The 24,762-nt window shown below is 46.2% G+C and overlaps 1 protein-coding gene across 1 annotated transcript in view; it reads right to left on the bottom strand.

The window, feature by feature from the left end:
• The window catches only part of LOC138654965 (albumin-like), a 170,988-nt gene that overhangs the window by 60,245 nt on the left and 85,981 nt on the right, over positions 1-24,762 (bottom strand). The window contains exons 2-4 of the mRNA XM_069743536.1: positions 4,813-4,925; positions 3,935-3,998; positions 1,715-1,847 (exon numbers count right to left, since the gene is read on the bottom strand). Of these exons, the coding sequence (XP_069599637.1) occupies positions 1,715-1,847; positions 3,935-3,998; positions 4,813-4,925 (310 nt within the window). The remainder of the gene's footprint in view (positions 1-1,714; positions 1,848-3,934; positions 3,999-4,812; positions 4,926-24,762) is intronic.

The raw sequence follows: 24,762 nt of genomic DNA, 5'->3' as shown, positions 1-24,762 counted from the left end.
AACCCTAAGTGCAACCCTAATGCTAAGTGCAATCCTAAGTGCAACCCAATCCCTAAGTGCAACCCTAACCCTAAGTGCAATCCTAAGTGCAACCCTATCTCTAAGTGCAACCCTATCTCTAAGTGCAACCCTAACCCTAAGTGCAACCATAAGTGCAACTCTAACCCTAAGTGCAACCCAATCCCTAAGTGCAACCCTAACCCTAAGTGCAACCCTATCTCTAAGTGCAACCCTATCTCTAAGTGCAACCCTAACCCTAAGTGCAACCCTAACCCTAAGTGCAACCCTATCCCTAAGTGCAACCCTAAGTGCAACCCAATCCCTAAGTGCAACCCTAACCCTAAGTGCAACCCTAAGTGCAACCCTAACCCTAAGTGCAACCCTAACCCTAAGTGCAACCCTAACCCTACCCCTAACCCTAACAGAAAAACAAAAATAAATATATTTTCTGCATTTTATTATTTTTCCTACCTATGGGGGGATAAAGGGGGGGTTTATTTACTATTTTTTTTATTTTGATCGCTGTGATAGAACCTATCACAGCAATCAATCAAAATGTACAGGGAACGAATCTGCCGGCCGGCAGATTTGGCGGCTACAGTGCACATGCGCCCGCCATTTTCCAAGATGGCGGCGCCCATGCGAGAAGACCGAGGACACCGGGAGGGATACCGGGACTAGGTAAGTATGGGGGGGTGAAATCGGACAGCAGGTGGTGGGGGGGGGGCAGAGGGGAGGACGGGGGAGGGTCGGAGGGGAGAGGAAGGCGCTTAGGACAGGATGGAGTGGTAGGGAACACTGACGGCGGCTGCAGATCGCCGCCATCAGTCGGTGGGGGGGCCAGATCGGGGTCTCCAGCCATGGCCGATGCTATTGCAGCATCGGCCATGGCTGGATTGTAATATTTCACCAGTTTTTTAGGTTAAATATTACAAATCGCTCTGATTGGCAGTTTCACTTACAACAGCCAATCAGAGCGATCGTAGCCACGGGGGGAGGGGGGATGAAGCTAAAGTACCACTCCCCCTGTCCCTGCAGATTGGGTGAAATTGGAGTTAACCCTTTCACCCGGCCTGCAGGGACGCGATCATTCTGTGACACAGCAAATGCGTCACAGGTCGGACTGGCACCGACTTTCATGACGCATACGCTGTGTCACAGGTCGGGAAGGGGTTAAAACGCCATTTGGGCTTATGCATATCTGCACATTCTTGGGACATTCCCCATTGAAGCAATCTTGCTCATACATAAATCTTGACTTTAAGTCAAGTCAAGTTAAGTATCTTTTGGACATTTTTATGCTGTGGCTATATTACTTTACTGTGGTACTGTGATTTCTTGTACGGTTGCGTTCTTTTGCACTGTTACCCCCATCTAATTGAATTTTGACCTACATATAGTTGTTCTTTTAAACTATGTAATCAGTAAAATTTGTATATTTTTACTGCATACAGCTTCCCTATTGCTCTTTTCTGATCTATTAATTAAAATGAATTTTGCCTGTGGGGCAACTTTTTATTTTTTTAAACAAACCTTTTTACATCAAACGGATTTGTTTTTTTGTAGAGATCCAGCCAGCTGGTGACATGGAAGCTGGCTCCAATCTATATGTAAAATATGGAAGATTACTTCATGCTATATGATCATAACTTTCAATGTGGGGGTTTCAGAGTAAAAGCTATGTTGTGGAATTATCGCTAGCAAACATTCATACCATTGGTTTCTTGCAATCTGCTTTATCTTCGTGATCTACACAATGTTCAGCAATGGCGGAAAGTTCTTGAACCAGTTTCATGTGTTGTTGAAGTGAACATTTCTGGAAGTTCTGAGCGGTCATAACAAGCAGTCTACAAAATAATAGTATGAAGTTAATGACTCAAAATGGCAGCACATTAAATGCATCAGCTTTGAATACTTCTTTATTCTTATGATTGTTGCTACTATTGCATATACAGTGGGGCAAAAAAGTATTTAGTCAGTCAGCAATAGTGCAAGTTCCACCACTTAAAAAGATGAGAGGCATCTGTAATTTACATCATAGGTAGACCTCAACTATGGGAGACAAACTGAGAAAAAAAAATCCAGAAAATCACATTGTCTGTTTTTTTATCATTTTTTTTGCATATTATGGTGGAAAATAAGTATTTGGTCAGAAACAAACAATCAAGATTTCTGGCTCTCACAAACCTGTAACTTCTTCTTTAAGAGTCTCCTCTTTCCTCCACTCATTACCTGTAGTAATGGCACCTGTTTAAACTTGTTATCAGTATAAAAAGACACCTGTGCACACCCTCAAACAGTCTGACTCCAAACTCCACTATGGTGAAGACCAAAGAGCTGTCAAAGGACACCAGAAACAAAATTGTAGCCCTGCACCAGGCTGGGAAGACTGAATCTGCAATAGCCAACCAGCTTGGAGTGAAGAAATCAACAGTGGGAGCAATAATTAGAAAATGAAAGACATACAAGACCGCTGATAATCTCCCTCGATCTGGGGCTCCACGCAAAATCCCACCCCGTGGGGTCAGAATGATCACAAGAACGGTGAGCAAAAATCCCAGAACCACGCGGGGGGACATAGTGAATGAACTGCAGAGAGCTGGGACCAATGTAACAAGGCCTACCATAAGTAACACACTACGCCACCATGGACTCAGATCCTGCAGTGCCAGACGTGTCCCACTGCTTAAGCCAGTACATGTCCGGGCCCGTCTGAAGTTTGCTAGAGAGCATTTGGATGATCCAGAGGAGTTTTGGGAGAATGTCCTATGGTCTGATGAAACCAAACTGGAACTGTTTGGTAGAAACACAACTTGTCGTGTTTGGAGGAAAAAGAATACTGAGTTGCATCCATCAAACACCATACCTACTGTAAAGCATGGTGGTGGAAACATCATGCTTTGGGGCTGTTTCTCTGCAAAGGAGCCAGGACGACTGATCCGGGTACATGAAAGAATGAATGGGGCCATGTATCGTGAGATTTTGAGTGCAAACCTCCTTCCATCAGCAAGGGCATTGAAGATGAAACGTGGCTGGGTCTTTCAACATGACAATGATCCAAAGCACACCGCCAGGGCAACGAAGGAGTGGCTTCGTAAGAAGCATTTCAAGGTCCTGGAGTGGCCTAGCCAGTCTCCAGATCTCAACCCTATAGAAAACCTTTGGAGGGAGTTGAAAGTCCGTGTTGCCAAGCGAAAAGCCAAAAATATCACTGCTCTAGAGGAGATCTGCATGGAGGAATGGGCCAACATACCAACAACAGTGTGTGGCAACCTTGTGAAGACTTACAGAAAACGTTTGACCTCTGTCATTGCCAACAAAGGATATATTACAAAGTATTGAGATTAAATTTTGTTTCTGACCAAATACTTATTTTCCACCATAATATGCAAATAAAATGATAAAAAAACAGACAATGTGATTTTCTGGATTTTTTTTCCTCAGTTTGTCTCCCATAGTTGAGGTCTACCTATGATGTAAATTACAGACGCCTCTCATCTTTTTAAGTGGTGGAACTTGCACTATTGCTGACTGACTAAATACTTTTTTGCCCCACTGTATATTTGCAGTATGAAACCCAGGAGGGTGTACATTTATATGAAAATTATTATTGTTATTCAGACTAATGGGACACAAATACTATGTTTCCTCTATGGCATACTAAAAAGAAACTTAACAACATTTCCTAGTTTTTAGTAGATTGCAAATGAGTCAATTATCATAATTCCTGGTGGGCAGTGTAGGACAAGCCCATTAGTAGAGACAAATTAAATGATGAGATGTATAAAGGCCATATAATTTACCGTAATGCCTAATTTTGCTGCCCACATTCACCCTGCTTCAATGATTATTTTAGGTTCCCATAATACAGTGGATAAATTATGCAAAGCTAAAAAGATAGAAAACTGTGGAAAAACAGATCACAAATACTTACATGTGTTTAAAGTTGTCTGGGCCGAGAGTAATATACATGCTACCAATGAGCCTGGGATGATGCTCTAGACAAAATGAAAAGACAGGGAAGAATATAAATATACATTTCATGCAAATTATAATTCTCATTAGTGGAAAAGTAGACATTTGGCACATATAAACAGAGATAACTTAAAATATCTAAAATGTCTTAGTCTTTATGAGAAGTTCATAAAATAACGAACCAGTGCTGGTGACATGTTAAGAACTGACGCGTTTTTGGCAACAGCCATTAGTCCCATTACTGTGAAGATAAATTTGCATCAACCCTTAAGATAATAACAAAATACAATACATAGTATTGACTACAAAACTTGTAAAATTGTACATGTGGTCTTTTCAAGATGTAATGTAACAGTATAAAACTCCAGAGAATAGATGGAAGTTTAGTATAAAAAGTGAACAAACTTTATTTTATATCCATGCAAACAATTTAAAAACAAGCGCATGTCAAGTAATGAGAGTGCTAACAACACAAAAGACACCAGATATTGAAGGTCTACAGCACAATAATTAATGTGTCAGAGTGGGACACTCTCATTACATGACATGTGCTTGTTTTTAAATTGTTTGTATGGATATAAAATAAAGTTTGTTCACTTTTTATACTAAACTTCCATCTGTTCTCCAGAGTTTTATATGGCTAATTTATGGAAGTATATGTTACTATTTGGTGGCTAAAAGCAGTCACAAAATGAATCTGGAAATGTTGATATTTGTAATGTAACAGTGCAGCACATATTATTTTCTGTGTGTTGGACAAAGAATAGTTGAGTGAAGTTTTGTTTGTCATTGATAATAATTACATATTGGTTAGTACTTAGTACAATCCTCACTTACCTGCATCCCTCTTTTGCAAATGTCTTGACTCAGTTGCTATCGTGCAGAGGAGCACACAAATCAGAGTGACCCACTTCATGGCTGCAGCTCTTTGGGGAGGACCTCTCAGAAGCCTGGAGAATATGTGAAAATCTTGTGAAAGACTGGTTCTGTAAATTATTAATATTTACCTTGTGATTGAAATAGGGGGATGGCAAAAACACACTTTGCTTGTTTTTTGTTTGTTTGTAAATTAGGTTGATATTGGCACCCATCTCTTTAAAAGTCCTTGTATATCAGGTAGATGTCCACAGATGAACTACATCAGTCTTATGTTATTACTCAATGAAACTACAAACAAAAGGTTAAGTAAAGTGATCCCTGATTATGACAGCTCCTCAGGCTCTGTTCATTGTCTACTCCAAATGTGAACAAAGGTAAAATAATAAAAAAGACATAATACTTTTATGTTGTTCCTCTATATTTTACTCATATATCCAGTGGTTTGAGAAAGTATTTACCCCCCTTGACTTTTTTTTTTGTTTATCTACCTCACAACCTGGAATTTCACTGGTTATTTTAAGGGTTTGCATCAGTTCATGTAAAGTATATGCCTACAACTGTGAATTTTTTTTTATTGTGAACCAAACAACAAATAGGACAAAATAGCTGAAAACTTCAGTATGTATAACTATTCACCCCCAGTATTTTGTAGCACTTCCTAGAAAGTCAAATACTTCTCCATGAGCAAAACTGCTCTAGCTCATTCAAGTTAGGTGTTTTTCTATGTGAACAGCAATCATCAAGTCCGACCACAGATTGTCATTTGGATTACGGTGTGGGCTTTGACTAGGTCACTCCAAAACATTTAAACTTTTCCCCTTAAACCACTGGAGTGATGATTTAGCAGTATGCTTTGGGTCACTGTCTTCTTCAAAGGTGAATTTCAATCCCATTTCAAAAAACTGATCGTCACATCCAAACATAGACTAAGTGTGAACAGGTGCTGAACCCAGAGTCGCCAACTCGTTTATAGTCAAGTAAATAAGGCAGCACACTGCAGCGCTAAAACATGTAAACATGAAACACGAAAATTGAACTGCATTACTGCACTAGAAATATGAAAAATGAGAGCGTTTGGCGCATAAAAATGGCCAATTTTATGTGTACCTGGTAGCCACTTTACGGCATCTCTCTTATATCAGGTCCTACACTTGCCTTTCCTCGCTGAGAATACACGTCTCCATCTGAATGGGTACCTGTGAAACCTCTTCTTAGACTGGAATTCTCTCTCTCTCTGTGGAGGGGTATTGGACCTGCTGTAATTAAAACACCTGTGGCTAGGAGGCGGAGTGCTCGATCAGAAGGCTAAAGAATACATTTCCAAAAAACTGATCATCACATCCAAACATAGACTAAGTGTGAACAGGTGCTGAACCCAGTGTCGCCAACTCGTATATAGTCAAGTAAATAAGGCAGCACACTGCAGCGCTAAAACATGCAAACATGAAACACGAAAATTGAACTGCATTACTGCACTAGAAATATGAAAAATGAGAGCGTTTAGCAAATAAAAATAGCCAATTTTATGTGTACCTGGTAGCCACTTTACGGCATCTCTCTTATACCAGGTCCTACACTTGCCTTTCCTAGCTGAGAATAAACGTCTCCATCTGAATGGGTACCTGTGATACCTCTTCTTAGACTGAAATTCTCTCTCTCTGTGGAGGGGTATTGGACCTGCTGTAATTAAAACACCTGTGGCTAGGAGGCGGAGTGCTCGATCAGAAGGTTAAAGAATACATTTCAAAAAACTGATCGTCACATCCAAACATAGACTAAGTGTGAACAGGTGCTGAACCCAGAGTCGCCAACTCGTATATTGTCAAGTAAATAAAGCAGCACACTGCAGCGCTAAAACATTCAAACATGAAACAAGAAAATTGAACTGCATTACTGCACTAGAAATATGAAAAATGAGAGCGTTTAGCGCATAAAAATGGCCAATTTTATGTGTACCTGGTAGCCACTTTACAGCATCTCTCTTATACCAGGTCCTACATTTGCCTTTCCTCGCTGAGAATAAACATCTCCATCTGAATGGGTACCTGTGAAACCTCTTCTTAGACTGAAATTCTCTCTCTCTCTGGAGGGGTATTGGACCTGCTGTAATTAAAACACCTGTGGCTAGGAGGCGGAGTGCTCGATCAGAAGGCTAAAGAATACATTTCAAAAAACTGATTGTCGCATCCAAACATAGACTAAGTGTGAACAGGTGCTGAACCCAGAGTCGCCAACTCGTATATAGTCAAGTAAATAAGGCAGCACTGATGTGAATTCCGCTCTTGGGCTCCCTCCGGTGGTTGTAAGTGGCACTTTTGTGAGTTCTGCTCTTGGGCTCCCTCCGGTGGTTTTAAGTGGTATGGCTGCTTCTAGTGTTGTGTTGAGCTTAGGGACTGCGGTCAGTACAGGTACCACCTCCTTCAGAGCTTGTCCCATGTTGCTCCTAAACCACCAGTTCATAACAGTACAAGTGGCCAAAAATGAATTAAATGCATCTCAAAAGAAGGAAAAAAAAATTCTGAGCCATTTTTTTTTCTGTGCTCTGTTTTGTCTTTTTTTTTCCTCTTGATCTCTGGGTGGTTCAGGATTTATGCTCTGGCATGGATGTTCAGGGTTTATTTTCTCGTGTGGATCAACTTGCTGCAAGAGTACAGAGTATCCAAGATTATGTTGTCCAGACTCCGGCTTTGGAGCCTAAAATTCCTACTCCTGATTTGTTTTTTGGGGACAGATCCAAGTTTTTGAACTTTAAAAATAACTGCAAATTGTTTTTTGCTTTGAAACCCCGTTCTTCTGGTGATCCCATTCAGCAAGTTAAAATCATCATATCCTTGCTGCGTGGTGACCCTCAGGACTGGGCATTCTCCCTTGAATCAGGGGATCCGGCATTGCTGAATGTAGACGCATTTTTTCAAGCGCTCGGATTATTGTATGACGAACCTAATTCTGTGGATCATGCAGAAAAAACCCTGTTGGCCCCGTGTCAAGGTCAGGAAGCGGCAGAATTATACTGCCAGAAATTTAGGAAATGGTCTGTGCTCACTAAATGGAATGAGGATGCTCTGGCTGCTATTTTCAGAAAAGGTCTTTCTGAAGCCCTTAAAGATGTTATGGTGGGCTTCCCTACGCCTGCTGGTTTGAGCGAATCTATGTCTCTAGCCATTCAGATTGATCGGCGTCTGCGCGAGCGCAAAGCTGTGCACTATATGGCAGTGTCCTCTGAGCAGAGTCCTGAGCCTATGCAGTGTGATAGGATTTTGACTAGAACAGAACGGCAGGAATTCAGACGTCAGAATAGGCTGTGTTTTTACTGTGGTGATTCTGCTCATGTTATTTCTGATTGCCCTAAGCGTACTAGGAGAGTCGCTAGGTCTGTTACCATCAGTACTGTACAGCCTAAATTTCTTTTATCTGTGACCCTGATTTGCTCATTGTCGTCCTTTTCTGTCATGGCGTTTGTGGATTCAGGCGCTGCCCTGAACTTAATGGACTTAGAATTCGCCAGGTGCTGTGGTTTTTCCTTGCAGCATTTGCAGAGCCCTATTCCTTTGAGGGGCATTGATGGTACACCATTGGCCAAGGATAAACCTCAGTACTGGACGCAAATGACCATTTTGGCTCCAGCACATCAGGAAGATTGCCGTTTTCTGGTGTTGCATAACCTGCATGATTTTGTTGTACTGGGTTTTCCATGGTTACAGGAACATAATCCGGTGCTGAATTGGAAATCTATGTCTGTGACTAGTTGGGGTTGTCAAGGGGTACATAGTGATGTTACTTTGATGTCAATTTCCTCTTCCCCCTCTTCTGAGGTCCCTGAGTTTTTGTCGGATTTCCAGGATGTATTTGATGAGCCCAAGTCCAGTTCCCTTCCTCCACATAGGGACTGTGATTGTGCCATTAACTTGATTCCAGGTTGTAAGTTCCCTAAGGGCCGACTTTTCAATCTGTCTGTGCCAGAGCATGCCACCATGCGGAGTTATGTTAAGGAATCTTTGGAGAAGGGGCATATTCGGCCGACTTCGTCACCATTGGGAGCGGGTTTCTTTTTTGTTGCTAAAAAGGATGGCTCCTTGAGACCCTGTATTGATTATCGTCTTCTTAATAAGATCACGGTCAAATTCCAATACCCCTTGCCTTTGCTTACTGATTTGTTTGCTCAGATTAAGGGGGCTAGTTGGTTTACTAAGATTGACCTCCGAGGGGCATATAATCTTGTTCATATTAAACAGGGTGACGAATGGAAAACTGTATTTAATACGCCCGAAGGCCATTTTGAATACCTCGTGATGCCATTCGGGCTCTCTAATGCTCCATCTGTGTTCCAATCTTTTATGCATGATATTTTCCGCAATTATCTTGATAAATTCATGGTTGTATATTTGGATGATATTTTGATTTTTTCCGATGATTGGGAGTCTCATGTGAAGCAGGTCAGGATGGTATTCCAGATCCTTCGTGATAATGCTTTATTTGTGAAGGGGTCTAAGTGCCTATTCGGAGTTCAGAAGGTCTCTTTTTTGGGTTTTATTTTTTCTCCCTCGTCTATGGAAATGGATCCTGTTAATGTCCAAGCTATTCATGACTGGATTCAACCCACATCTGTGAAGAGCCTTGAAAAATTTTTGGGCTTTGCTAATTTCTATCGCCGTTTCATTGCCAACTTTTCCAGTGTGGTTAAGCCCCTTACTGATTTGACGAAGAAAGGCGCTGATGTGACGAATTGGTCCTCTGCGGCTGTTGAGGCCTTTCGGGAGCTTAAACGCCGATTTACTTCTGCCCCTGTGTTGCGTCAGCCGGATGTTTCTCTTCCTTTTCAGGTTGAGGTTGACGCTTCTGAGATTGGGGCAGGGGCCGTTTTGTCTCAGAGGGATTCTGATGGTTCTTTGATGAAACCGTGTGCTTTTTTTCCCAGAAAGTTTTCGCCTGCGGAACGCAATTATGATGTGGGCAATCGGGAGTTGTTGGCTATGAAGTGGGCATTTGAGGAGTGGCGACATTGGCTTGAGGGAGCTAAGCACCGCGTTGTGGTCTTGACTGATCATAAGAATCTGATTTACCTCGAGTCGGCCAAGCGGCTGAATCCTAGACAGGCTCGATGGTCCCTGTTTTTCTCCCGTTTTGATTTTGTGGTCTCATATCTTCCGGGATCTAAGAATGTTAAGGCTGATGCCCTCTCTAGGAGCTTTTTGCCTGATTCTCCTGGAGTCCTTGAGCCGGTTGGCATTCTTAAGGAAGGGGTGATTCTTTGTGCCATCTCCCCTGATTTGCGGGGGGTGCTTCAGGAATTTCAGGCTGATAAGCCTGACCGCTGTCCAGTGGGGAAACTGTTTGTTCCTGATAGATGGACAAGTAAGGTAATTTCTGAGGTTCATTGTTCAGTGTTGGCTGGTCATCCTGGGATTTTTGGTACCAGAGATTTGGTTGCTAGGTCCTTTTGGTGGCCTTCCTTGTCGCGCGATGTGCGTGCTTTTGTACAGTCCTGTGGGACTTGCGCCCCAGCCAAGCCTTGTTGTTCCCGCGCTAGTGGGTTGCTTTTGCCTTTGCCGGTTCTTGAGAGGCCCTGGATGCATATTTCCATGGATTTTATTTCGGATCTTCCTGTTTCCCAGAAGATGTCTGTTATCTGGGTTGTTTGTGACCGGTTCTCTAAAATGGTCCATCTGGTACCTTTGCCTAAATTGCCTTCCTCCTCAGATTTGGTTCCATTGTTTTTTCAGCATGTGGTTCATTTGCATGGCATTCCAGAGAATATTGTGTCTGACAGAGGTTCTCAGTTTGTCTCTAGGTTTTGGCGGGCCTTTTGTGCTAGGATGGGCATTGATTTGTCTTTTTCTTCGGCGTTTCATCCTCAGACTAATGGCCAAACTGAGCGAACTAATCAGACCTTGGAAACCTATTTAAGATGCTTTGTGTCTGCTGATCAGGATGATTGGGTGGCTTTCTTGCCGTTGGCCGAGTTTGCCCTTAATAATAGGGCTAGTTCGGCTACTTTGGTTTCACCTTTCTTTTGTAATTTTGGTTTTCATCCTCGTTTTTCTTCGGGGCAGGTTGAGCCTTCTGATTGTCCTGGTGTGGATTCTGTGGTGGACAGGCTGCAGCAGATTTGGACTCATGTGGTGGACAATTTGACGTTGTCTCAGGAAAAGGCTCAACGTTTTGCTAACCGCCGTCGGTGTGTTGGTCCCTGGCTTCGTGTGGGGGATTTGGTTTGGTTGTCTTCTCATCATGTTCCTATGAAGGTTTCTTCCCCTAAGTTTAAGCCTCGGTTTATTGGTCCTTATAAGATTTCTGAAATTATCAATCCGGGGTCTTTTCGTTTGGCTCTTCCAGCCTCTTTTGCCATTCATAATGTTTTCCATAGATCTTTGTTGCGGAGATATGTGGTGCCCGTTGTTCCCTCGGTTGATCCTCCTGCCCCGGTGTTGGTTGAGGGAGAGTTGGAATATGAGGTTGAGAAAATTTTGGATTCTCGTTTTTCGAGGCGGAGGCTTCAGTATCTTGTCAAGTGGAAGGGTTATGGCCAGGAGGATAATTCTTGGGTTGTTGCCTCCGATGTCCATGCCACCGATTTGGTTTGTGCTTTTCACTTGGCTCGTCCTGATCGGCCTGGGGGCTCTGGTGAGGATTCGGTGACCCCTCCTCAAGGGGGGGTACTGTTGTGAATTCCGCTCTTGGGCTCCCTCCGGTGGTTGTAAGTGGCACTTTTGTGAGTTCTGCTCTTGGGCTCCCTCCGGTGGTTTTAAGTGGTATGGCTGCTTCTTGGATTTAGCAGTCTGCAGCTGCTTCCACTGATTGTCTTTCTGCTCGGCTATTTATGCCTGGCTCTTCCCTTCAGCTAGTGCCACTTGTCAATGGTTCCTGGTTGGATTCACATCTCTCTTGGATTTCCCTGATATCCTGACCAGTTCAGCAAAGTTAAGTCCTTGCTTTGCTCTTTTCTGTCCACATGTTGTGGACTTATTCGTTCAGTGCATTCTATGTTTTGTCCAGCTTGTTAGTATGGATTAATTCTGTTAAGCTGGAAGCTCTGGGAAGCAGATTTACTCTCCACACCTTTAGTCAGGTGTGGAGATTTTTGTAAACTCATTTTTCATATTTCTAGTGCAGTAATGCAGTTCAATTTTCGTGTTTCATGTTTGCATGTTTTAGCGCTGCAGTGTGCTGCCTTATTTACTTGACTATATATGAGTTGGTGACTCTGGGTTCAGCACCTGTTCACACTTAGTCTATGTTTGGATGTGACGATCAATTTTTTGAAATGTATTCTTTAGCCTTCTGATCGAGCACTCCGCCTCCTAGCCACAGGTGTTTTAATTACAGCAGGTCCAATACCCCTCCACAGAGAGAGAGAATTTCAGTCTAAGAAGAGGTTTCACAGGTACCCATTTAGATGGAGACGTTTATTCTCAGCGAGGAAAGGCAAGTGTAGGACCTGGTATAAGAGAGAAGCCGTAAAGTGGCTACCAGGTACACATAAAATTGGCCATTTTTATGCGCTAAATGCTCTCATTTTTCATATTTCTAGTGCAGTAATGCAGTTCAATTTTCGTGTTTCATGTTTGCATGTTTTAGCGCTGCAGTGTGCTGCCTTATTTACTTGAATTTCAATCCCAGTCACAAATCACTGACAGACTGAAACAGGTTTTTCTCAAGAATATCCCTGTATTTCGCACCATCCATCTTCCCCTCAACTCAGACCATTTTCCCTGTCCCTCCTGTTGAAAAACACCCCCAAAGCATGATGCTGCCATCACCATGTTTCTCTGCGGTGATAGTGTTTTTGAGGTGATAAGCTGTGTTGATTTGAAATAGAAATAGCGTTTACCTTGGTGGCCAAAAAGTTTTGGTCTCAGCATTTTCCTCCATACATTTGTGGTGTCTCCCACATGTCCTTTGGCAAACTCAAAACGAGCCTTACAATTATTCTAAGTAAAGTTTTTTTTTTTCTCCACTCTTCCATAAAGGCCACCTCTATAGAGTGTACGGCTTTTTGTGGTCATATGGAGAGATACTCCAGTCTCTGCTTTTAAACTCTGCAGCTCCTTCTGGGTTACCTTTGGTCTCCGTGCTGCTTCTCTGATTAATGCCCTCCTTGTCTGGGCTGAGAGTTTTGGTGGGCAGCCATCTCTTGGCAGGTTTGTTGTGGCACCATGTTATTTCCATTTGATGATAATGGATTTGATGGTGCTCTGAGATTGGGTTACTTTTTTTATAACCCAACCCTAACTTGTACTTCTGAACAATTTTGTCCCTTAAGGTACCTTCACACTGAGCACCTTTACAATGAGAACGACAACGATCCGTGATGTTGCAGCGTCCTGGATAGCGATCTCGTTGTGTTTGACACGCAGCAGCGATCTGGATCCCGCTGTGACATCGCTGGTCAGAGGTGTATCTAGCTCCTCCTGCACCCGGGGCAAAAGATCAGTTTGGCGCCCCCCCCTCAGATTTCTGCCCCCTATAATCTCCTCAGATTTCTTCTGCCCCCATAATGTGCTCAGATTTCTTCTGCCCCCATAATGTCCTGATTCCTGCCTCCATCCCCTCCCTTCCCGGGTGCAGTTGCATGTGATGGAGAAATCTGAGTAACACATGGGGGGGATGGGGCAGAAATCAGGACATTAAGGGGGCAGAAGAAATCTGAGCACATTATGGGGGCAGAAATCAGGACATTGCACCCATCCAGCCCCATGGCCTTGTTTCAGTCCTCACATAGTAGTATATAGCACAGCCCACATAGTGGTATATAGGACAGCCCAAACAGTAGTATACAGCACAGCCCACACAGTAGTATACAGCACAGCCCACACAGTAGTATACAGCACAGCCCACACAGTAGTATACAACACAGCCCACACAGTAGTATATACAGCACAGCCCACGCAGTAGTATACAGCACAGCCCACACAGTAGTATACAGCACTGCCCACATAGTAGTATACAGCACAGCCCACGTTGTAGTATACAGCACAGCCCACATAGTAGTATACAGCACTGCCCACGTAGTATATAGCAGCCCAAGTAGTATATAACACAGCCCACGTAGTACAGTCATGGCCAAAATTTTTGAGAATGACACTAAAATTATATTTTCACATGATCTGCTGCCCTCTGGTTTTTATTATTGTTTGTCTGATGTTTATATCACATACAGAAATATAACTGCAATCATATTATGAGTACCAATAGGTTATATTGACAGGTAGAATTAGTTAATGCACCAAGTCAATATTTGCAGTGTTGACCCTTCTTCTACAAGACCTCTGCAATTCTCCATGGCATGCTCTCAATCAACTTCTGGACCAAATCCTGACTGATAGCAGTCCATTCTTGCATAATCAATGCTTGCATTTTGCCAGAATTTGTTGGTTTTTGTTTGTCCACCCGTCTCTTGATGATTGACCACAAGTTCTCAATGGGATTAAGATCTGGGGAGTTTACAGGCCATGGACCCAAAATCTCTATGTTTTGTTCCATGAGCCATTTAGTTATCACCTTTGCTTTATGGCAAGGTGCTCCATCATGCTGGAAAAGGCATTGCTGGGCGCCAAACTGCTCTTGGACGGTTGGGAGAAGTTGCTCTTGGAGAACATTCTGGTACCATTCTTTATTCGTGGCTGTGTTTTTAGGCAAGACTGTGAGTGAGCCGATTCCCTTGGTTGAGAAGCAACCCCACACATGAATGGTTTCAGGATGCTTTACAGTTGGCATGAGACAAGACTGGTGGTAGCGCTCATCTCTTCTTCTCCGAATAAGCTGTTTTCCAGATGTCCCAAACAATCGAAAAGGGGATTCATCAGAGAAAATGACTTTGCCCCAGTCCTCAGCAGTCCACTCCCTGTACCTTTTGCAGAATATCAGTCGGTCCCTGATGTTTTTTCTGGAGAGAAGTGGCTTCTTTGCTGCCCTCCTTGAAACCAGGCCTTGCTCAAAGAGTCTCCGCCTCACAGTGCGTGCAGAAGCACTCACACCAGCCTGCTGCCATTCCTGAGCAAGCTCGGCACTGCTGGTAGTCTGATCCCACAGCTGAAACAGTTTTAAGATACGGTCCTGGCGCTTGCTGGTCTTTCTTGGGCGCCCTGGAGCCATTTTGACAACAATGGAAGCTCTCTCCTTGAAGTTCTTGATGATGCGATAGATTGTTGACTGAGGTGCAATCTTTGTAGCTGCGATACTCTTCCCTGTTAGCCCATTTTTGTGCAGTGCAATGATGGCTGCACGTGTTTCTTTAGCGATAACCATGGTTAACTGAAGAGAAACAATGATACCAAGCACCAGCCCTGTCCTCATCAACACCTACACCTGTGTTAATGGATCAATCACTAAAACGATGTTAGCTGCTCCTTTTAAGGCAGGACTGCAATGATGTTGAAATGTGTTTTGGGGGTTAAAGATCATTTTCTGGGCAAATATTGACTTTGCAAGTACAGTAATTGCTGTTAAGCTGATCACTCTGACATTCAGGAGTATATGCAAAATGAAGCAGTAGACTTTGGAAAAATTAATATTTGTCTCATTCTCAAAATTTTTGTCCATGACTGTATATAACACAGCCCACGTAGTATATAGCAGCCCACGTAGTATATAGCAGAGCCCATGTAGTAAATAGCAGCCCACGTAGTATATAGCAGAGCCCACGTAATAAATAGCAGCCCATGTAGTATATAGCAGCCCATGTAGTATATAGCAGTTCACGTAGTATATAGCAGCCCACGTAGTATATAGCAGAGCCCACGTAATAAATAGCAGCCCATGTAGTATATAGCAGTCCACGTAGTATATAGCAGCCCACGTAGTAAATAGCAGCCCTTGTAGTATATAGCAGCCAACGTAGTATATAACACAGTCCACGTAGTATATAGCAGCCCACGTAGTAAATAGCAGCCCACATAGTAAATAGCAGCACACGTAGTATATAGCAGAGCTCACGAAGTAAATAGCAGCCCACGTAGTATATAGCAGAGCCCATGTAGTATATAATAGCCCATGTAGTATATAGCAGAGTCCATGTAGTATATAGCAGCCCATGTAGTATATAGCAGCCAACGTAGTATATAACACAGCCCACGTAGTATATAACACAGCCCACGTAGTATATAGCAGCCCACGTAGTAAATAGCAGCCCACGTAGTATATAGCAGAGCCTACGTAGTAAATAGCAGCCCACATAGTATATAGCAGAGCCCACAAAGTAAATAGCAGCCCACGTAGTATATAGCAGAGCCCACGAAGTAAATTGCAGCCCACGTAGTATATAGCAGAGCCCATGTAGTATATAGCAGCCCAGGTAGTATATAGCAGAGCCAATGTATTATATAGCAGCCCACGTAGTATATAGCAGAGCCCAGGACGTAAATAGCAGCCCACATAGTATATAGCAGAGCCCACGTAATAAATAGCAGCCCATGTAGTATATAGCAGCCCACGTAGTATATAGCAGCCCACGTAGTATATAGCAGCCCACGTAGTAAATAGCAGCCCACGTAGTATATAGCACAGCCCACGTAGTATATAGCAGCCCACGTAGTAAATAGCAGCCCACATAGTATATAGCAGAGCCCACGTAATAAATAGCAGCCCATGTAGTATATAGCAGCCCACACAGTATACTAGAGCCCATACCTTGTCCTCCCAGCCAGGCTCTGCATCCCCCCGGCCCCCGCAATCCTTTGCTCCAGGTGCTGCACAGTGCACACACTTCCTGTTTAGTGACGCACGGCTCATTTTCCGGGACTGGACGGGGTCGGAAGTCACTGCGTATCCATGGCGATGCATTGTGGGCAGCTCTCGTCTCCAGCAGTTGCGAAAGTCCCAGAGCTCTGTGCCGCCTCCTCTTCTAGCGTGCACCTCGGGCCGCAGATGCTTGCCTCAGGGGCTGCATGTTTGATATCCCGGCAGAATTCCGCCGACGGGGAGCCTCCTCCTTGGACCACCGCATCTGGTGGCCTGCTGGCGCCCCCTTGTTGGCAGCGTCCGGGGCACATGCCCCGATTGCCCCCCCTGGATACGCCACTGTCGCTGGTCGTAGCTAGAAGTCCAGAAATTTATTTCGTAGTCAGGTCGGCGTGTATCATCATGTTTGACAGCAAAAGCAATGATGCAAGCAATGCTTTTACATGGAGCTAACAACCAGTGAGAACGATAAGTGAGTTGCCGTTACGTCACTTTTTCGCTCCTGCATCGTTCTGGAGTTGCCGTGTTTGACGTCTCTACAGCGACCTAAACAGCGACGCTGCAGCGATCGGCTCGTTGTCTGTATCACTGCAGCGTCGCTTAGTGTGACGGTACCTTTACTTGTTTGCAAATCTCCTTGGTCTTCATGGTGTTTGGTTGTGGTGCCTCTTTGGTGTTGCAGCCTCTGTGGCCTTTTAGAAAAGGTGTGTATATACTGACAGACCATGTGACAGATTACACACAGATGGTCCCTCTTTCACTAAATATGTGATTTATGAAGATAATTGCTTGCACCAGAAATTTTTAGGTCATATGCACGTGCCAATTTGTATTTATTTTATCCCATAAAATTAATTTTTGCCTATATCTTTCTCTTTTCACTTCACTAACTCAGACTATTTAGTGCTGATGTATCACACACAAATCAGATTTCAAAAAATGTTAAGCACATATTGTAATGTAAAAAAAAAATAGCTAAAATATACAAAATTTACTTTATACCCCTATTCACACCCAAAAAATTTGAAACCATGCTAAAACTCTTCAAAAACAATAATTGATACTGTTACAATAAGGCTAGGTTCACATTCATATTGTGAAAGCCCCTTTGAAAAAGCTGATGCCAAATGGATGTTATGGGTGGTTTATCCTAAGTCATGTGACAAGGCTCATTAAGGGTTGACATTGACTGTTAGGATTGCTACTTCCAATAGGTGGCACTAGAGTTCTAGTCCTCTTCCTTTCTGAAGAGACAATTCGCATGTTTCCCAGAGAAGCATTGCGGCTAGTGTTGAGCGATACCTTCCGATATCGGAAAGTATCGGTATCGGATAGGATCGGCCGATATTCAAAAAATATCGGATATCGCCGATACCGATACCCGATCCCAATGCAAGTCAATGGGACCAAAATATCGGAATTAAAATAAACCCTTTCTTTCCTTGTAGGTTCATTCTACATGAAGGAAAACAGCTAAGAATAATGCAAGAGGTATTTGGGGAGGTGGCGGAGACATTAAAGTCATAGAGGTTTAGCCCAATCAAATAGAATAGCATGTTTTTTTTTTTTTAAAAGACGTTCGGAGTGACAAAGATATTGACTATGTAAATTTTTTTTTTATTTTGTCAGATATTGATGTTTCACTATTCCACGCCCTTCTCCTTCTTTTTTTTTTACTTTTCCCACACTTTCATCTTCATCATCATCAGCATCTTTGACATCAACTTCTTCTTCACCTTATTCATCTTCTTCTTCATCCTTTACCTTTTTTTTTCATTACATTCTTCATATTCATTTTATTCAACTATTATTATTCTTCCTATTCTACATATTCATTTTATTCAACTGTTATTATTCTTCCTATTCTACTTCTTCATCATATTCTCATTTGTGACAGGCATTCCCGTAGTTGTTATCTATAAAAGTTGGAAGATTACACCTTCTGTTCTGCCAGTCACAAAAGTTACATTTGTCCGCGTTCAGTTTGGCCTGCAGCATCAGGCTTTATCCAGGGGCACCACGAGGAGGAACGGACTCACCCCCATACACTGCTTAGTCTTCTTCTGCATATAATTTAGATAATATCTTTTGCTCTGATATTAAGTGTTATGCTTAATGTTCTTCTGCTCTTTGTTCTGCAGCCTCTTGTTCTTCTGCTTCTCGGTCTTCCATGTCGTCGTCTCCAGGGTCGTCGTCTCCAGTGTCGTCGTCTCCACCGTCGTCGTCTCCGCCGTCGTCGTCGTCGTCGTCGTCGTCATCGGGGTGGTCTTCCGGGTCGTCGACGTTAGGGTCTTCAACTTGGAAATGTAGCAGAAGGTACAAGAAGGCTGAGAAAATGCCAAGAACCAGCTGATGGAACTGGAACTCGGATGGCTACCCGAAGGTTCAAGAGCCTATGGAACTACCGAGGACCAGCTGACGTTACTGGAACCCGGTTACTAAGCAGGAGGTACCCGTGCTAAAAAGCACTACCAAGGACCGCCTGACGTTGGCGGAACTCGGATACCCAGAAGGAGGCACCTAAGCCAAAGGCTCTGCCCGGAACCAGCTGACGGTACTGGAACCAGGATGGGGAGCAGAAGGTACAAGAGCAAAAGACACTGCCGAGAACCAGCTGACGGTACTGGAACCCGGATGGGTAGCCGAAGGTCCAAGAGCCAATGGAACTACCGAGGACCAGCTGACGTTACTGGAACCCGGTTACTAAGCAGGAGGTACCCGTGAATGAAAGCACTACCAAGGACCACCTGACGTTGGTGGAACTTGGATACCCAGAAGGAGGCACCTAAGCCAAAGGCTCTGCCCGGAACCAGCTGACGGTACTGGAACCAGGAAGGGGAGCAGAAGGTACAAGAGCAAAAGACACTGCCGAGAACCAGCTGACGGTGCTGGAACCCGGTTACTAAGCTGTAGGTGCCCGCGCTTAAAAGCACTACCAAGGACCGCCTGGCGTTGGCGGAACTTGGATACCCAGGAGGAGGCACCTAAGCCAAAGGCTCGGCCCGGAACCAGCTGACGGTGCTGGAACCAGGTGGTGGACCCGAATGCCCACAGGAGAGGAGAGAACAGCTAAGCCGCGAGGCAGCCGCAGTTACCGAACCCCAACAGTCCTACAGGGGGAGCTGGGCCTACTGGCACTACAGAACCAGCCTTGACTACCAATTCACGCAGCCCACATAGGAAGCTCCTAAACTGGAGGCACCCTGGAGTTGGCTAACCCGACCGCAACACGACGGGGCAAGCATAGGCGTCTCAGCGAGCTTGACACAACCCGGAAACAGCTGACGGTGCTGAAACCAGGTTTGGCACGAGGGAGTACCTGTGACAAAAACACTGCCGAGAACCAGCTGGCGGTGCTGTAACCCGGATGCGTTGCCCCAGTGTGCAAGAGCCAATGGCACGACCGAGGACCAGCTGACGGTGCTGGAACCCGGTTACTAAGCTGTAGGTGCCCGTGCTTAAAAGCACTACCAAGGACCGCCTGGCGTTGGCGGAACTCGGATACCCAGGAGGAGGCACCTAAGCCAAAGGCTCGGCCCGGAACCAGCTGACGGTGCTGGAACCAGGTGGTGGACCCGAAGGCCCACAGGAGAGGAGAGAACAGCTAGGCCGCGAGGCAGCCGCAGTTACCGAACCCCAACAGTCCTACAGGGGGAGCTGGGCCTACTGGCACTACAGAACCAGCCTTGACTACCAATTCACGCAGCCAACATAGGAAGCTCCTAAACTGGAGGCACCCTGGAGTTGGCTAACCCGACCGCAACACGACGGGGCAAGCATAGGCGTCTCAGCGAGCTTGACACAACCCGGAAACAGCTGATGGTGCTGAAACCAGGTTTTGCATGAGGGAGTACCTGTGACAAAAACACTGCCGAGAACCAGCTGGCGGTGCTGGAACCCGGATGCGTTGCCCCAGTGTGCAAGAGCCAATGGCACGACCGAGGACCAGCTGACGGTGCTGGAACCCGGTTACTAAGCTGTAGGTGCCCGCGCTTAAAAGCACTACCAAGGACCGCCTGGCGTTGGCGGAACTCGGATACCCAGGAGGAGGCACCTAAGCCAAAGGCTCGGCCCGGAACCAGCTGACAGTGCTGGAACCAGGTGGTGGACCCGAAGGCCCACAGGAGAGGAGAGAACAGCTAGGCCGCGAGGCAGCCGCAGTTACCGAACCCCAACAGTCCTACAGGGGGAGCTGGGCCTACTGGCACTACAGAACCAGCCTTGACTACCAATTCACGCAGCCCACATAGGAAGCTCCTAAACTGGAGGCACCCTGGAGTTGGCTAACCCGACCGCAACACGACGGGGCAAGCATAGGCGTCTCAGCGAGCTTGACACAACCCGGAAACAGCTGACGGTGCTGAAACCAGGTTTGGCACGAGGGAGTACCTGTGACAAAAACACTGCCGAGAACCAGCTGGCGGTGCTGGAACCCGGATGCGTTGCCCCAGTGTGCAAGAGCCAATGGCACGACCGAGGACCAGCTGACGGTGCTGGAACCCGGATACTAAGCTGTAGGTGCCCGCGCTTAAAAGCACTACCAAGGACCGCCTGGCGTTGGCGGAACTCGGATACCCAGGAGGAGGCACCTAAGCCAAAGGCTCGGCCCGGAACCAGCTGACGGTGCTGGAACCATGTGGTGGACCCGAAGGCCCACAGGAGAGGAGAGAACAGCTAGGCCGCGAGGCAGCCGCAGTTACCGAACCCCAACAGTCCTACAGGGGGAGCTGGGCCTACTGGCACTACAGAACCAGCCTTGACTACCAATTCACGCAGCCCACATAGGAAGCTCCTAAACTGGAGGCACCCTGGAGTTGGCTAACCCGACTGCAACACGACGGGGCAAGCATAGGCGTCTCAGCGAGCTTGACACAACCCGGAAACAGCTGACGGTGCTGAAACCAGGTTTGGCATGAGGGAGTACCTGTGACAAAAACACTGCCGAGAACCAGCTGGCGGTGCTGGAACCCGGATGCGTTGCCCCAGTGTGCAAGAGCCAATGGCACGACCGAGGACCAGCTGACGGTGCTGGAACCCGGTTACTAAGCTGTAGGTGCCTGCACTTAAAAGCACTACCAAGGACCGCCTGACGTTGGCGGAACTCGGATACCCAGGAGGAGGCACCTAAGCCAAAGGCTCGGCCCGGAACCAGCTGACAGTGCTGGAACCAGGTGGTGGACCCGAAGGCCCACAGGAGAGGAGAGAACAGCTAGGCCGCGAGGCAGCCGCAGTTACCGAACCCCAACAGTCCTACAGGGGGAGCTGGGCCTACTGGCACTACAGAACCAGCCTTGACTACCAATTCATGCAGCCCACATAGGAAGCTCCTAAACTGGAGGCACCCTGGAGTTGGCTAACTCGACCGCAACACGACGGGGCAACGCATAGGTGTCTCAGTGAGTTTGACAGTACCCGGAAACAGCTGACGGTGCTGGAACCAGGATGGGCACGAGGGAGTACCCGTGACAAAAACACTGGCGAGAACCAGCTGGCGGTACTGGAACCCGGATGCGTTGCCTATTAAAGATTGTCTTCCTAGAGCCCCAACTAGCGGTGTTGGAGCAAAGGGTAAGCAGGGGGAGTAGAGTGTAGGCCGAAGCCTGCACTGGAGGCAGCTTTGTGTCTGCGTTGCGTTTGCAGGACACTTTGCCGGCTACACAGTGGGGGAACAGCTGGCGTTGCTGAACCCCACTGACACAATGGCGGGTGTTTTTCTCTGTGCAGCTAGCACTTCCGGGCAAAAACTAGCGGTGTTAGAGCCCGGGGGCAGCAGGAGGAGGAGAGGAGCAGAGTGTAGGCCGAAGCCTAGTTGAACCAATTTCAAAGGAAACCTTTAATTCCCCCTCAGGTGTTACAAAGTACAAGAGACACACCTTGTGCAGTATTAATGCTGCACAAGTGAAAGGTTGCTCTATTAATTTGTCTACTTGCACACGCTGAATGAAAGACGTACACAATTTAGCCCATTCTACAGTCAAACTGTAGTGGAGGTGTGACTTGGCTTTTTAAGGAGACGCAGCACAGGTGTCCCAAATAACGCCTTGGTGCTTGGCGCAGCTTCCTGAGCGTTGTTATTTGCTGTACAGGAGTCTGCGCTCTTGTGTTATCCCTTGGCAATGCCCTGTTAGCGCTGCCCGTCTTATGACCTTATTTCATGTTGGCCGGTGCGGTTAATGATGGCCATAAATCCCAGACCCACAGTGCCTTTTCATAAAGTCACACTGCGGTGCTGGGATTCTCGGCCTTGAGCAGTAAATATTTTCGCCGCTCACACACGTCCTTACACCTGCTTCAGACTGGGCGGCCTCTGCTGATCCCTTCTCGCATGCCGCGGCCATGAGGCTGCAAAGTCTGAAGAAGGCGGAAGGAGATGGGTGACGACAGGCGAACATATGCACTGCTCGTGCCCATAAGCCACACCCTCGCTGACAAAATAAATAAGAAACCGAGGGGCGTTGTTTCGAGCAGGGCGGACGCACAGGCGCAGCCAGCTAACCAATGATGTCAAAAGACGGGAAGCGCTACCAAGGCTGGTGCTGCGTATCATTAGAAATGAAAGTCACACCTCAGGGACAGTGGAATGGTCTCAATGAGACACATTTTGTACGTGTTGAGTTCCACGTGGGCAAGTAGAAAAAGTCAGCCACCATGTACAAATGCAGCATTACTGCTGTACAAGGTGGCTGTTATACATAGAAACACCTGGGGGTGGGGGGCAGGCTTCCTTCAATTTCAGTTCATGTGCCTGCGTGGCGTTTGCAAGTCACGTTGCCGGCTACACAGCAGGGGAACAGCTGGCATTGCTGAACCCCACTAACACATTGGCTGGTGTTGTTCTCTGTGCAGCTAGCACTTCCGGGCAAAAACTAGCGGGCTTTGAGCCCAGGGGCAGCAGGAGGAGGAGAGGAGCAGAGGGTAGGCCGAGGCCTGCACTGGTGGCAGCTTTTGGTCTGTTGTGCCAGCGTGGCTTGTGTTGGACACGATGCCGGCTACACAGCAGGGGAACAGCTGGCGGTGCTGAACCCCACTAACACATTGGCTGGTGTTTTTCTCTGTGCAGCTAGCACTTCCGGGCAAAAACTAGCGGTGTTTGAGCCCAGGGTCAGCAGGAGGAGGAGAGGAGCAGAGTGTAGGCCGAAGCCTAGTTGAACCAATTTCAAAAGTTACCTTTAACCTCCCCTCAGGTGTAGCAAGGTACAAGAGCCACACCTTGTGCAGCATTAATGCTGCACAAGTAAAAGGTTGCTCTATTAATTTTGCTCCTTGCACACGCTGAATAAAACACGTACACTATTTAGCCCATTATACTGTCAAACAGTAGTGGAGGCGTGACTTGTCTTTTTAAGGAGACGCAGCACAGGTGTCCAAAATAACACCTTGGTGCATGGGCGCAGCTTCCTGAGTGTTGTTATTTGCTGTACAGGAGACTGCGCTATTGTTATCCCTTGGCCATGCGCTGTGAGCGCTTCCTGTCTTCTGACCTCATTTCATGTCGGCCGTTGCGGTTAGCGATGGACATGAATCCCAGACCCACAGTGTGTTTTCAAAAAATCACACTGCGTGGCTTGGATTCGTGGCATTGTGCAGTAAATATGTTTGCAGCTCACACATGTCCTTACACCTGCTTCAGACTGGGCGGCCTCATCTGATCCCTTATCGCATGCCGCGGCCATGAGGCCACCCAGGCTGAAGAAGGCGGAAGGAGATGTGTGAACACAGGCAAACAAATGCACTGCACATGCCCATCAATCACACCCTCGCTGTCCAAAAAAATAAGACACCGATGGGCGTTGTTTCGAGCAGGGCAGACGCACAGGCGCAGCCAGCTAACCAATGATGTCAAAAGACGGGAAGCGCTACCAAGGGTGGTGCTGCGTATCATTAGAAAGGAAAGTCACACCTCAGGGACAGTGGAATGGTCTCAATGAGACACATTTAGTACGTGTTTAATTCAACGTGGGCAAGGAGAAAAAGTCAGCCACCTTGTACAAATGCAGCAGTACTGCTGTACAAGGTGGCTGTAATACATAGAAACACCTGGGGGGGTGGGGCCTGGTTCCCTTTAATTTCAGTTCAGGTGCCTGCATGGCGTTTGCAGGACACGTTGCCAGCTACACAGCAGGGGAACAGCTGGCGGTGCTGAACCCCACTGACACATTGACTGGTGTTTTTCTCTGTGCAGCTAGCACGTCCGGGCAAAAACTGGCGGTGTTGGAGCCCAGGGTCAGCAGG

The sequence above is a fragment of the Ranitomeya imitator genome, chromosome 1 (genome assembly GCF_032444005.1).
Source record: "Ranitomeya imitator isolate aRanImi1 chromosome 1, aRanImi1.pri, whole genome shotgun sequence".
NCBI lineage: Eukaryota > Metazoa > Chordata > Amphibia > Anura > Dendrobatidae > Ranitomeya > Ranitomeya imitator.
This window is presented reverse-complemented; position numbering and strand designations above follow the sequence as displayed.